The sequence below is a fragment of the Anolis carolinensis genome, chromosome 6, assembly GCF_035594765.1.
Source record: "Anolis carolinensis isolate JA03-04 chromosome 6, rAnoCar3.1.pri, whole genome shotgun sequence".
NCBI lineage: Eukaryota > Metazoa > Chordata > Lepidosauria > Squamata > Dactyloidae > Anolis > Anolis carolinensis.
The window spans coordinates 60,631,772-60,646,322 of NC_085846.1; the positions used below are offsets into that span (position 1 = coordinate 60,631,772).

The 14,551-nt window shown below is 47.3% G+C and overlaps 1 protein-coding gene across 2 annotated transcripts in view; it reads left to right on the top strand.

Annotated features, from left to right (window-relative positions):
- The first annotated feature begins 206 nt into the window (after window positions 1–206).
- Window positions 207–14,551, top strand: part of trank1 (tetratricopeptide repeat and ankyrin repeat containing 1) — a 107,537-nt gene continuing 93,192 nt past the window's right edge. For both annotated transcript variants that reach the window (XM_062958232.1, XM_062958233.1), the window contains exon 1: window positions 207–358. In XM_062958232.1, coding sequence (XP_062814302.1) covers window positions 222–358 — 137 coding nt within the window. In that variant the 5' untranslated portion in view covers window positions 207–221. The remainder of the gene's footprint in view (window positions 359–14,551) is intronic.

Below are 14,551 nucleotides of genomic sequence, written 5' to 3' on the forward strand. Positions count from 1 at the left end.
GAAGAGTTCTTTTTCCCACCCTGGACATTATTCCACAGATATATAAACCTCCCTTGCCTAGTTTCCAATATACCTCACAACCTCTGAGGATAGCATCAACAGGGCCTAATTCAGCTGCATTTCCCCAGAGCGGGGAAAAGGAAAGCGCGCCTCGGTTTCGTTTCTCCCTCCTTTCCCGCCAAACGGGACAGAGGCGAAGAGGGTCCGCCTGTTTCCCCGAAATGACGTCGCGGTGGTCACGCCCCCAAGCGAGAGGGGCGGGGCTTAGCGTGCAGCTGGAAGCGCAACAGGAACCTGGGCGCGGGGCATTGAGGTCCAGAGCAGCTTCGCGGGCTCCCTCTGCGGCCTCTCCGTTCAGGTAGGACCTTTGGGTGAAGGCCTTAGGAGATGCTCTCAGGTTGGTGGGTCAAGATGCCTCAGGAGCTGCTATTGGGGTGGCTGTGCATGCTGGGGGGAGGGGCGCCTACACTGGAGGATCAATGTAGTTTGATACCGCTTTACCTGCCCTGGCTCAACGCTGAGGGCATCCTGATAGTTGTATCTGCCAAAGACTGCTGGGAAGATTCCCCATACTGCATACCCTAGGATTCTATTAGCCATGAGAATTAAAGTGGTGTCAAGCTGTATTTATTCTACAGTGTATATTTTAAATAGATTTTAATAACTACCAAAAAGTAAGAACTGTGGTTTGTTTCCCTATCTCAGGCCACTTCCACACAGCTGAATAAAATCCCACATTATCAGCTTTGAACTGGAATATATAGCAGTGTGGACTCAGACAACCCAGTTCAAAGCAGATATTGTGGGATTTTCTGCCTTAATATTCTGGGTTCTATGGCTGTGTGGAAGGGCCCTGGGTTATCTGCGTCCACGCTGCCATATATTCCAGTTCAAAACTGATAATATGGACTGTCTGCTGTGATATTATATGGCCGTGCACAAGGGGCTCCAGTGTTTACAGTCTGATTCCATCCTTCTTGCACTTCTGCATGCAGGTAACTCACAGGGACTTTGGGTGCATTTACATTGTAGACTCAGTGCAGTTTGACACCACTTTAACTGCCCTAGCTCAGTGCTAGAGAATCGTGAGAGTTATAGTTTTGCAAGGTCTTTAGCCTTCTTTGCCTCAGGGCCCTTCCACACAGCCACATAACCCAGAATAGCAAGGCAGATAATCCACAATATTTGATTTGAATTATCTGAGTCCACACTGCCATATAATCCAGTTCAAAGTGGATTTTATACAGCCGTGTGGAAGGATCCTAAAAGTGCTGGTGCCTCACTAAACTGCCAATTCCAGGATTCCGTAGCAACGAGCCATGGCAATTAAAAGTACAAGAGTCTCACTTATCCAACATTCTGTATTATCCAACGCAATCTGCCTAATCAATGTTTCAATACATTGCAATGTTTTGGTGCTAAATTAGTAACTACAGTAATTACTACATAACGTTACCATGTATTGAACTGCTTTTTCTGTCCATTTGTTGTAAAACGTGTTGGTGCTTAATTTGTAAAATCATGACTTAATTTGACATTTAATAGGCCTTTCCTTAATCCCTCCTTATTGTCCAACATTTTTGCTAATCCAATGTTCTGCCAGCCCATTTATGTTGGATAAGCAGGACTCTACTTTAGTGCCAAAGTGTATTAATTCAACAGTGTGGATGCACCCTTAATGCCCCATCAAAAGGAAGAGCTGCAGAATCGGAAGCTGCTTTGAGTCCAGTGCAAACCTCTGCACCACTTTGAGATCATCCACACGGGGGAGTTACAGCTGTTTGGCACTCCATCCTCTGGAATCTTGGGATTTGTAGTTTTGTTGAGGTACAAGAGTCTTCTGATGAATTTCTTATAAAGTTGCGGATCCCAGAATTCTGTAGATGTAGGTCCTGGCAGCTAATGTGGTGTTAATCTGCTGTAATTTTGCCTTGCGGATGCAGACTTTGTGGGAACTCACCGACAGGGTCATGGTGCAGATGGGAGAAAGAGGGAGAGAGAAAGGAGTTTACTATGTGACTTGATAAGGTGCTAAGTTGGTGACCTTGGGCAAGTGGCCCTCAGCCAGGATCTATGCTACATTATCATGTAATCCAGATTATTTATTTTGAACTGGATTATATGAATCGACACTGCCATATAATCTGGTTCAAAGAAGATAATCTGGATTTTATATGGCAGTTTAGATGAGGACTCAGAGGAAGGCAGAGGCAAGCCCAAAGGGAATTGATCTCAAGTTGCCAGAAGTTGGAAAGGGCTTGAAGACACAGCAACAACGGAGCCAATGAGTCGATTAAAGAAATCTGGAAAGAGACTTATTTGCCTTGCCTGCTACTGCTGCAAAGGAATGTTTCCAAAGCACCCTTTCCTTCCAAAAGAGATTGGATGAGCAATAGTTGTGATGAAGGCAATAAAGATTAGCGGCTAGAGCCACAACTTTGTGCAAGTTTTGTACTGAATCCTGGGTTAGACATTTGCCTCCATCCGATTAGAAGAGAGATGCCCAGGGTAGTGTTTGGAGCACCCTTGGAAGGACTGACTTATCCCTAGTCTTGGTGGGCCCTTCCACACAGCCCTATATGCCAGAATATCAAGGCAGAAAATCCCATATTATCTAAGTGTGGACTCAGATAACCCAGCTCAAAGCAGAATTGTGGGATTTTCTTCCTTGATATTCTGGGATATAGGGCTATGTGGAAGAGCCCAGTGTTGCTCCTATTCTCTAGACTAGAGTTTTCCAAACTGTGTTGCAACATGTTGGTGTATCAGCTGCAGGGGGCAGTTTTGTTGTGCAGATGTAAGGGGAAACCTCTAGTCCAGAGCTTTCCAAACAGTTCATGTTGTTGACACATTTTTTAGACACCCATCATTTTGTGACACAGTAATTCAGTTTTACTAGCAAGCTGAAAGTTAAACCAACCTCTTATAAGAGGTATGGACACATACATACAGTAGAATCTCGGTTAACCGATTTAAACGGGCGGACCCCAACTCGGGTTACCTGGATTAATCGGATAACCCAGATTCTAGGCCCAGGCACCTAGCGGAGGGAGGAAACTAATCCCTCCGGCAGGCGCTTGGACCCAGGGAAGCGGGACATGCCTCGCGCTTCCCTCCCTGTGTCCAAGTGCCGGGTGGAGAGAGTTTTCTCCCTTTGCCTGGCGCTTGAACCCAGGCAGGGAAGTGCGAGGCGTTCTGCTAAGCAGCGACACGCGCTTCTCTAAAGGCCCAAGTGCCGAGTGGAGGGAGAAAACTCCCTCCACTCGGTACTTGGGCCCAGGAAAGCAGGCCACGATCGCTGCTGCAGCAGCAGTGATCGCGGCCCGCTCGCGCGGAGGAGCGGGAAGCACCCCACCTCTTCCTCCTCTCGCGCAAAGGAGCTCCTAGTGAGAGGAGAGAGAGAGGCCGGAGAAAGTGGCCCACGTGGCCTGCTTCCCTGGTGTCACGACCCAGGCGGCAGAGGCACCAATAACCATACACAGAGGCCAGAATCTATCTAATATCTTTATTGAAGGAATATATAAAGTTAATAAAAGCAAATGTAAAAGATAGTCCAGAAGCAGACCTTTCAGGAAAGGTCAAAATTAGTCCAAGGAATTAATGTCCAATATGAAATATTAAGGTCCAAAGTTGTAATCCAATAACCGAAACACTCACTTTGCCAAGCAAAGTGAGGGGAGATGACAAGGTCCTTTAGTCCATAAAACTTGAACGTGGCTAGGAAATAACTTGATACTTGAAACAAGGCTTGAACGTGGAACAAGGTAACTAAGAACAAGAACAAGGTCCGTGGAATAACTTGGTAAAATCCGTGAAACAAGGCAAGGATTGGTCCTGGGAAACAAGGCAAGGTCCGCAGGTAAACAAGGCTGGGAAGCAAGGCGAAGGCTGGATAGCAAGGCAAGGCTTGAGCAAGAGCGAGGCTTGAATCGGAGCGCGCTGTCCAGACACAACTCGCTCCGTAGGCTGACGAATTGACTCCGCGAAGTTGCTACGCGGGCAAAACACCTATATAGAGTCCAACTTTCTCACCAAAGCGGTTCTCTGGGAATCAGAAACGAAAGCTAAACTCTGAGACCAGATGTTAAACTCCTTAAAGATTCTCACGAGAACCAATGTTAATTGGCAACATTCTTAGCTGCTATCCTCGCACTCCTGCGCGAAGCTGAATCCAAACTTCTCTGTTGTTTACAAAACTCCCGGCGCAAGAACACGGGAGAAGTAGGCTCTGGGGTTGTTTGACATACTTCTGGGGCACAACTTTCTTGCAGGTGCAAGGTTTCCAGATCTGCCTGGGAAGGGTCTGGCTGAGAGGAATCCAGTTCAGACTGGGAAGGTAAAAAACCCAAGTTTTCATCTTCATCAGGAATTACAATGTCCTGAGCAGGACTACAAGGCCCATGGTTCATCACACTATCCCCCTCCTCAGGGCCCCTCCCAAACTGGGGTCCTCTCCCCGAGGCGCGAGGTCGCGGTTTGGTGGGATAGGTCAGATGGAAGCGACGGGTTAGATCAGGAGCATGGACTGTGGAGGCGTCTTCCCAAGAGCGTTCCTCAGGGCCAAAACCCACCCAGTCAATGAGATATTGTAGGCGGCGGCGATGAAAGCGAGAATCCAAAATGTCCTCAACCTCGAACTCCTCCTCCCCATTCATCAAAACAGGAGGGGGGGCCGGTTGGTCTGTATCAGGACGCACACCATCCGCCGGAAGGAGCAGGGAACGGTGAAACACTGGGTGAATGCGCATTGAACGCGGAAGTTGGAGTTTGAAAGTCACGGGGTTTAATTGCGCCACCACTGGATAGGGGCCAATGAAGCGGGCATCTAACTTCCGGCATGGGCGGTGGGAGGGCAGAAAGCGAGTGGACAGAAAAACCCGATCTCCTACCTTGATTTCGGGGCCCGGCTGGCGGTGTTTGTCAGCGTGGCGTTTATAGTCCTCCTTGGCTTGGTCCAGTTGCTGGAGCAAAAGTTGTTGCACCGCTGTGAGTTCCTGCAGCCAATCCTCTGCTGCGGGAACTTCTGAAGTTTCAATGACAGGGGGAAAGAAACGTGGATGAAAGCCGTAGTTTGCAAAGAACGGCGTTTCTTTTGTAGAAGCTTGAACTCCATTATTGTAGGCAAACTCAGACAGTGGTAACAGAGAAGCCCAATTGTCCTGTTGGTAGTTTACATAACAGCGAAGATACTGCTCCAAAGTGGCATTGGTGCGCTCCGTTTGCCCATCTGTTTGGGGATGATGAGCTGAAGATAAGCGAGAGTCTATGCCCAGTAGTTTTTGTAGTGCCTTCCAAAAACGAGAGGTGAATTGAGATCCACGGTCTGTGACTAAACTCTTGGGCAATCCATGTAGTCTGAAAACATGCTGAAGAAATAGATCCGCAGTTTCCTTGGCCGTGGGGAGGCCTTCGCAGGGAATGAAATGGGCTAACTTGGTGAATAGGTCCACCACCACTAAGATCGTGGTGAATCCACAGGAAGGTGGTAGGTCAGTGATGAAATCCGCGGAAATTATTTCCCATGGGCGAGATGGGGTAGGAAGGGGGTGTAAAAGCCCTGAGGGCTTCTCCCTTCGTATCTTGGAGCGCTGGCATACTGGGCAGGTGTTGACATATTTTTCCACATCCTTGCGGATCTTGGGCCACCAAAAATCTCTTAGGATCAAATGCATGGTTTTAAATAGTCCGAAGTGTCCTGCTGGTTTGCAGTCATGACACAGACGAAGCGCTTTTTCCCTGCCCGGTCCGGGTGGGATATAAACATGATTTCTATAGCAGAGCAGCCCATCTTTAAGCGAAAAGGGAAAATGCAGACCTTGGCGAAGTTGGTCCTGCGCCCAGGCATCTGCTTGCTGACTAGCCCTGATTTCTTGAGCACAGATGGGTCCTGGAGTAGGGGAAGTTGAACCAATGGGACTGGATTTGGTGTTCCCCACTGTGAGCGTGGCAAAGTTCTCAGGTTGTAGCAGTTGGGATTCAAAGGTCTCCTTGCGTCCTGCAGCGTATTCCGGTTTACGTGACAGGGCGTCTGCTTGCTTGGTTTGAGCTGGGGTCACATAATGGATCTGGAAGTTGAAACGTTCAAAGAATAAAGCCCAACGTTGCTGCCTCTGATTTAGTTTGCGGGCAGTTCTTAGATGTTCTAGATTACGATGATCAGTGTGGACTTCAATGGGGAATTTGGCCCCTTCTAGCCAATGTCTCCAAGTTTCAAAGGCTGCCTTTATGGCCAGTAGTTCTTTTTCCCAAATGGTGTAATTCCTCTCTGGTGTGGTTAGTTGACGAGAATAAAAGGCACAGGGGTGGAGGTGATCTCCCACCGGTTGTAAGAGTACAGCCCCAATTGCCACATCAGAGGCGTCCGCTTGCACCACAAAAGGGGTTCCAGGATTTGGGTGCTGTAGAATTGGCTGGGAGGTGAATAGTTTCTTCAGTTGCTGGAACCCTTTCTCTGCTTGATCAGTCCAGCGGAAAGGCTGCTTTCCACGGATGCAGCTAGTGATGGGGTCGGACCAGCGGGCAAAATCTGGAATGAACTTGCGGTAGTAGTTCGCGAACCCCAAGAAACGCTGCACCTCTTTCTTGTTAGTTGGCGCCCGCCATTCCAATACTGCTGAAACTTTGGCTGGATCCATGGAAAGCCCTAGAGGCGAGATGCGGTAGCCAAGGAAATCTACCTCTTGTAGATCAAAAGCGCATTTTTCTAGCTTGGCATAAAGTCCATGATCCCGCAATCGTTGCAACACCATTTTGACGTGGTTCTCATGTTCTGATTGTGATCTGGAAAACACCAAAAAATCGTCCAGGTAGATTATCAAGAATCTGTCTAGATAGTCCTGAAAAATATCGTTGACAAAATGCTGGAACGTTGCGGGAGCTCCGCATAAACCGAAATTCATAACTCGGGACTCGAATAATCCGAATTTAGTCTGGAAGGCGGTCTTCCACTCGTCCCCTTCTCTGATGCGAACTAGATTATAAGCCCCCCGAAGATCCAGCTTGGTGTAGACCTTGGCTCCTCGAAGTCGGTCCAGTAGATCCGAGATTAAGGGCAGGGGATAGCTGTTCCGCTTGGTGATATTGTTCAATGCTCTGTAGTCCACCACCAAGCGTAATTCCCCTGACTTCTTCTTCACAAACATCACTGGGGAGGCGGCTGGGGATTGAGAGGGTCTGATGAACCCCTTGCGAAGGTTTGTCTCTAAGAATTCCCTGAGAGCTTCTTGCTCTGGTTCAGTCAGGGAGTAGAGATGCCCTCGCGGGATCGGGGCCCCCTCCACCAAGTCAATGGCACAGTCATAAGGTCTATGTGGGGGTAATTTTTCGGCTTCTTTCTCATTGAATACATCCCAATACTCGGAGTACTTCTTTGGCAAGGTGATGATGGGCTCGGAGTCTGTGGCATGGCATACCTTGGCTACGAGGCAATGGTTTTGGCAGTACGGTGAAGCAAACTGCAGTTCTCTGTTGGACCAGGAGATGTTAGGGTCGTGGAGTGTCAGCCATGGAATTCCCAAAATCACAGGGAAATGGGGAACCTCGGTAACAAAGAAGGAAATCTCTTCCATATGTTCCCTTATCCACATCCTGGTGGGTTCCGACCACTGGCTTACGGGGCCCGTCTTGAGGGGACGGCCGTCTATGGCTTGCACCACACGGGCATTCTTGAAATCATGATATTGTAATCCCAGAGAGTCGGCATACTCTCTATCGATGAAATTGTTGGTAGCTCCAGAGTCTATCATGGCGTGGATCATGACGGGTCCCCTTTTTGCTGACCATAATGTGACCACGAGAAGGAACAGGACCCCGGTTGGCGGCTCTTGGATGGATTTTTTGACCGGGTTGGCGAGCCTCTCTACACCCGGTCGTTGGCTTCCCCCGCCGGCTGTGTGCCAGTCGGCTCAGACGCCTTCGACTCCGTGGAGGACGCCGCCGCAAGACGGGCGGCAGGCTTCCCTTTGGCTGGGCACTCTCTGGCGAAGTGGCCCCCGTTCCCGCAGTACCAGCAGAGGTTCAAGCGTTGACGACGGGCCTTCTCGGCGGCATCTAGTCTGGGACGCACATTGCCCAACTGCATCGGCACCTCCTCGCCTCCTCTGGGGTATGGGGTTGGCGGCGGGGGTCCCCACACCGGACGTGGCTGAACACTGGCGGGAGCGGGGGGTTTTGCCCCGGCTCTACCGCCCTGGCCTCGAACCCATTGTTTCCTGTTGGCAATCATGACTTCAGCCCGTAAACATTGATCAATGAGTGCCTCGAGGGTCTGGGGAGGATCCACCTTGGAGATTTCTTCCAGCATTTCAATGTTGAGACCCTCCCGAAATTGTCCTCTGAGGGCTACATCGTTCCAGCCGGTGTTGTGGGCCAGCACGCGGAACTCGGCTATGTACTGAGACATGGGTCTGTCTCCTTGAAGGAGGCGCCGGAGTTTGTGACCGGCTGCCTCCAAATTGTCCTCGATTCCCCAGGTCTCCTTAAGGTGATCCAAGAAGCGTTGTGCTGAACTCAGGTGGGGGGAGGCTTGATCAAACAGGGCCGTCGCCCAGCTAGCCGCTGGTCCGTCTAGAAGACTGTAGACCCACGCCACCTTGATGTCTTCTTGGGGAAACTCGGCATCACGGGCCTCTAGATAAGCTTGACATTGGCGGCGGAAAACATGAACCTTAGCAGCTTCTCCAGAAAACTTGGTAGGCAACGCCATGGCCGGGAGGCGAACTCCGCGCTCCCTCAACCCTTTTATTTCTCCATCCTGCGCGTTGAGTCTGTCACGGATGCGGTCCACTTCGTCCTTGCTGATGGTGTAGCTGAGCGGCTGTCCAGCCGGCGCGGCTCCGGTAGACATCCTGGCCTCGGTTAGTTGGTGCTTATGGGTGGCGGAGTCAAACTGTCACGACCCAGGCGGCAGAGGCACCAATAACCATACACAGAGGCCAGAATCTATCTAATATCTTTATTGAAGGAATATATAAAGTTAATAAAAGCAAATGTAAAAGATAGTCCAGAAGCAGACCTTTCAGGAAAGGTCAAAATTAGTCCAAGGAATTAATGTCCAATATGAAATATTAAGGTCCAAAGTTGTAATCCAATAACCGAAACACTCACTTTGCCAAGCAAAGTGAGGGGAGATGACAAGGTCCTTTAGTCCATAAAACTTGAACGTGGCTAGGAAATAACTTGATACTTGAAACAAGGCTTGAACGTGGAACAAGGTAACTAAGAACAAGAACAAGGTCCGTGGAATAACTTGGTAAAATCCGTGAAACAAGGCAAGGATTGGTCCTGGGAAACAAGGCAAGGTCCGCAGGTAAACAAGGCTGGGAAGCAAGGCGAAGGCTGGATAGCAAGGCAAGGCTTGAGCAAGAGCGAGGCTTGAATCGGAGCGCGCTGTCCAGACACAACTCGCTCCGTAGGCTGACGAATTGACTCCGCGAAGTTGCTACGCGGGCAAAACACCTATATAGAGTCCAACTTTCTCACCAAAGCGGTTCTCTGGGAATCAGAAACGAAAGCTAAACTCTGAGACCAGATGTTAAACTCCTTAAAGATTCTCACGAGAACCAATGTTAATTGGCAACATTCTTAGCTGCTATCCTCGCACTCCTGCGCGAAGCTGAATCCAAACTTCTCTGTTGTTTACAAAACTCCCGGCGCAAGAACACGGGAGAAGTAGGCTCTGGGGTTGTTTGACATACTTCTGGGGCACAACTTTCTTGCAGGTGCAAGGTTTCCAGATCTGCCTGGGAAGGGTCTGGCTGAGAGGAATCCAGTTCAGACTGGGAAGGTAAAAAACCCAAGTTTTCATCTTCATCAGGAATTACAATGTCCTGAGCAGGACTACAAGGCCCATGGTTCATCACACCTGGGCCAAGCCCTCGCCCGGTGTGGGCTCTGAGATCTGCCGGGTAGGCATTCTCTCAGTCCCACGTCCGTCCCAAGTGCAGCTAGTGGGGATGAGAGAGAGGGCCGTCTTGGTGGTGGCCCCCTGGCTCTGGAATTCCCTCCCTAGAGAGATTATGCTAGCCCCCACTCTCCAAGTTTTTGGTCTAATCTGAAAACATGGCTTTTAAAATAGGTTCATGACCTTGATTAGAATTTTAGTGGTTAGACTCAAGGACTTAGTGATTGCTTCACTTTGGTACTTTGGATTGATACTTGAAGACAGCCATTTTTATGTTGTCATTATTTTATATGCTTATGTATTGTATGTGTGTCGCACTTTGGAGTGCTTTTGTGAGCCGCCCCGAGTCTCTCCAAGAAGGTGGTGATGGGATATAAATAAAGTTGTTTATTATTATTATTATTAGTATTAGTAGTAATAGTATTTATTATTATTGCTGCTACTACTACTAGCAGTGAATATACAGGATACCTCCAAAATTTAGACTATTTAACAGCTAACCAGCTTGGGGGTAACTGGGGTACCAAAATTGTTTCTAGCAGTATTCAAAGTGTGTTTAAAAAAGTTCTTTGTCCCAAGAAAATTCTCAAAAATTCTGCCTGAGCTGATGGTTATTGGGGGACAGGTCTTTAAAAGGTCCTTTATGATGTTAGTTGTAAAGGGTTTTGCTTTTCAACTGGAAAGGTATAGCTGAGATGCACTTGGAAGTATCATTTGTATTTTCATAGCATTGCTAAAAATCTTGGGTAACCAATTTAAAAAAAGGAAATATGTGTTAGAAGGACTTAGGTTTTTATTTCCAGTTGCAGTTAGTGTTTAGGCATTTTATTATTGTAGAAGTCACTAGGATCTTATAGGTACAGTAGAGTCTCACTTATCCAAGCCTCGCTTATCCAAGCTTCTGGATTATCCAAGCCATTTTTGTAGTCAATGATTTCAATATATCGTGATATTTTGGTGCTAAATTCGTAAGTACAGTAATTACAGCATAACATTACTGCGTATTGAACTACTTTTTCTGTCAAATTTGTTGTATAACATGATGTTTTGGTGCTTAATTTGTAAAATCATAACCTAATTTGATGTTTAATAGGCTTTTCCTTAATCCTTCCTTATTATCCAAGATATTCACTTATCCAAGCTTTTGCTGGCTCGTTTAGCTTGGATAAGTGAGACTCTACTGTATTATTGTGAAACATAGTTATTGTTTCCATAATGAAACAGCTGAAAAAACAGACACTGAGAAAAGCTATCTACGGAACCTGAATGTTGTTAACTATCCACCAGATCCTCAAGGGTTTGAATATTACTAAAATATTTGTATGGTAGCTCTAAACTGTACAGTTAGGTTTCTTATGCATTATGTGCAAATAAACATGTCTTATCGACAGCAAGGACATTTTAGAAAACTATGCTTTAGTTCATTACTTTAGTTTTGAGTTCAGCTGCAGCAGTGTGTAGAAGGGCATTCGATCCAGCTGATCCACTAAGAATATATTATGTTGTAATATTAAGCATGAGTAAATGAACATTGCTGTTTTAAGTAGGCGAGGGCTGATTAGGTTTGTTTGTTTCCAGCAATGACTAATACCAGATGAGATATTTTTATAACACTTCCTTTGAGCCATCAGTTTCTTTTCTTCAAGCCTTATTCTTGCTGCAACTTTATCAAATCCTGTTCTGAAACTTGCCATGTCTTTTGCATTTTTAATTGGTCACATTTTTAATTTATTTACATTGAATTGGTTTTGCAAAGGAGAGAGACTGAAAAAAATACCTTTTTCCTTGTACTACAGCTTGTAGAATGACTCAGACAGCATTATTTCGTACTCCAAAATTTTCCAAACTTTGCCCGGTTCAACCAAGATGTCAGCTCACTCCAGCCGCTTTCAAATGAACACAAGAGACTCGCTCTGTTATCACTGAAAACTTTACTGTAGGATACTTTGACACGCATAAAGCCGAGATTGCTGGTCGGCCCAGAAAGACTCCCTTATATGCACTCCCCCCACATTCAAAGTAACAATTCCCGCCCAGAGAAAACCCCACACAATTCTTCCCGCTCAGCACGCCAGCCGTTTTCCTTCAGGGCCGGGAACCGCAGGTGCCTTATCAGTCTGTGATGTCAGCGTCCTTGATTTGTGGCGCCAGAGTACAGGCCCTGAAATTATGGTCCTGACACAAGATTCCACACACATTTGGGAAGGAACTAAGCCATTAAATAAGCACATGAATACATGCTGGCCAGTGGATTTTGAGGGTGTACTCTAAAAAAAGTATAATTTCAATGCACTAGTATGGGATACAGCATACAGCTTCTCAGTTATTTCTACTAAGCCCCTTTCAATATTGTCCCTATATTCTGGAATCTGATTTGAGATTATCTGTTTATCCCAAATTATCTGGCAGTGGAGACTCGTATAATTCAGTTTAAATCAGATAATCTGGAATCAGGTCTTGGGATATAGGGACAGTGTGGAAGGGGCCTTAGACCTGTGACTAACAGTTACTTCTGAGTTTATTACTTTATAGTCCCATCTGCCATTCCCGCCTTATCCTGAAAAGGTTTCTGTATAATAGAGTTGGAAAGCCCAAGTGTCTTCATTGAATTCAATCCTACAGTCTATTTCCCCCTCGATAGATTGTCACATTGTCGTGGTGAGGGGGCTTGCATGTTCCGATGAACCTGTGGGTACAACCACCAGAGTCATGCACTTCCAGGAGTGGCCGCAGGGGAGGTTCCAGACCAAGCACAATCCGAAGACCCAAAGACCTCAAAGGCGGAGAGGCGGATGATAGCATGGTACATGTTACAACGGCTGTGAAGGCGGAAGAAGGCTGCAACAGACTGAGAAGCCACTCTTCGTTGTGTTAACCACACCACTGCTGGGACCTCACTCTGTGAAGAATGTGTGTTGACCGGCCGTGCACCGTCCTCCACACATTAAAAAAAAATCACACACAGGCGTCTTCCAAGAAAAATAAAAACAAACCTACAAAAGTCCCATGGCGATCAGCGAGTGGCGACGGGGGCAGGACTGTGAAATCTGGAAGCCCCTAGCCACAGACTGGCACATGGGTGGTGGATATGGACTCAGTCGTTCTACCTCAAGGTCTGAGGCAGTTGAGTAGTCCGGCAGCTGTATCCATTGTTACCAGGTGAGAGTATAGCGGAATCAGTAGCGTACAAATAACACCATGTGCAAAAGACTCAGACCAAGCAGAGGAATTGAAATGAACAAAGGAAACTTTACTCTTGTTTGTTGAGTTGAAATACAAAACAGTTCTGCAATCATACAATGTCCATGTAGTTGCATAAGATCAATAACTAATCAATCAGCATTCAATATATATATACAGCATAGCATATTAAATCAGCTACTTGACCGTAGCTATTAGAGAGCCTTCTTTTTCCTGTGCTCTCGCTAGCAAGCTCAAATCCCAACTGTCAAATCAAGCCACCTGCCAGCAAAAAAGATACATTGTTTGAGGCGTGGCTTTGCCTCTGCAAAAAGCTGAGCTCTTCTGCAGAGATCTCCTGCAAACATCTTTGCAAGGATTTCTTTACACACACACATACACATTAGCATTTTTGACGCAATATCCATGACTGAGCAGCCCTTTTTGGGATCCGCTCTGCTCACCCCACACGGGGAAGGGGCTAGAAAAAGTGCCCTAAACATAGTCTGCCTCTCTTACCCTGACTGGACTGCCGCGTCCAGAGGGGTCACCACTCTGCGGCCAAAAAAAAAGAAATGAACTTTGGAACATGGAACATACGGACACTGTTGGATAACACTGACAGCGAACGCCCCAAACACAGGATTGCTATCATTGCAAGGGAGCTGGGATGCTTTAAGATCGACATAGCATCCCTTCAGGAGACCCAGAGAGCAGGGGAGGGACAGCTGAAGGAAGAAAAAGGAAGCTACACCTTCTTCTGGAAGGGACTGCCTGAAGAAGAGCGAAGAATACACAGAGTTGGCTTTGCTATCAGAAATGACCTGGTGAAACACCTGACTGAAGCACCCACTGGCATCAACGAACAACTCTCAACCCTCCAAATTAATCTTGCCAAAAACCAGCAGGCAACCATCATATGTGCCTATGCACCAACACTAGATGCTAATGAAGACATCAAGGAAATTTTTTATTGTCAGCTGGAGATACCTAAGGAGGACAAAATCATCCTCCTGGGGGACTTTAATGCCAGAGTCGGACGGGACTCCGACCTGTGGCCAGGGATCATAGGAAAAGACGGGGTCGGAAACAAATAGCATCTTGCTTCTCATCAAATGCGGAGAGCACAACCTTGTCATCACCAACACGCTCTTCCGCCAGAAAAACAAGCTCAAGACATAATGGAAGCACCCCTGGTCAAAGCATTGGCACCTCTTGGACTATGTAATTACACGTGCCAGAGACTGCTGCAATGTGCTTCTCACAAGAGCCATGACAGGTGCCGATGACTGCTGGACGGACCACAGGTTAATCCGATCCACGATGCCTATTAAGATCGTCCCCAAACGCAGACTCCAAGGAAGAAAAACAAGGCGCAAAATGAACACCCAAGCCCTTCAGGAGCCCTCCAAACGAGCCCTTCTCCAAACAACACTCAAGGATCATCTACACACAGAACACCCCGAAAAT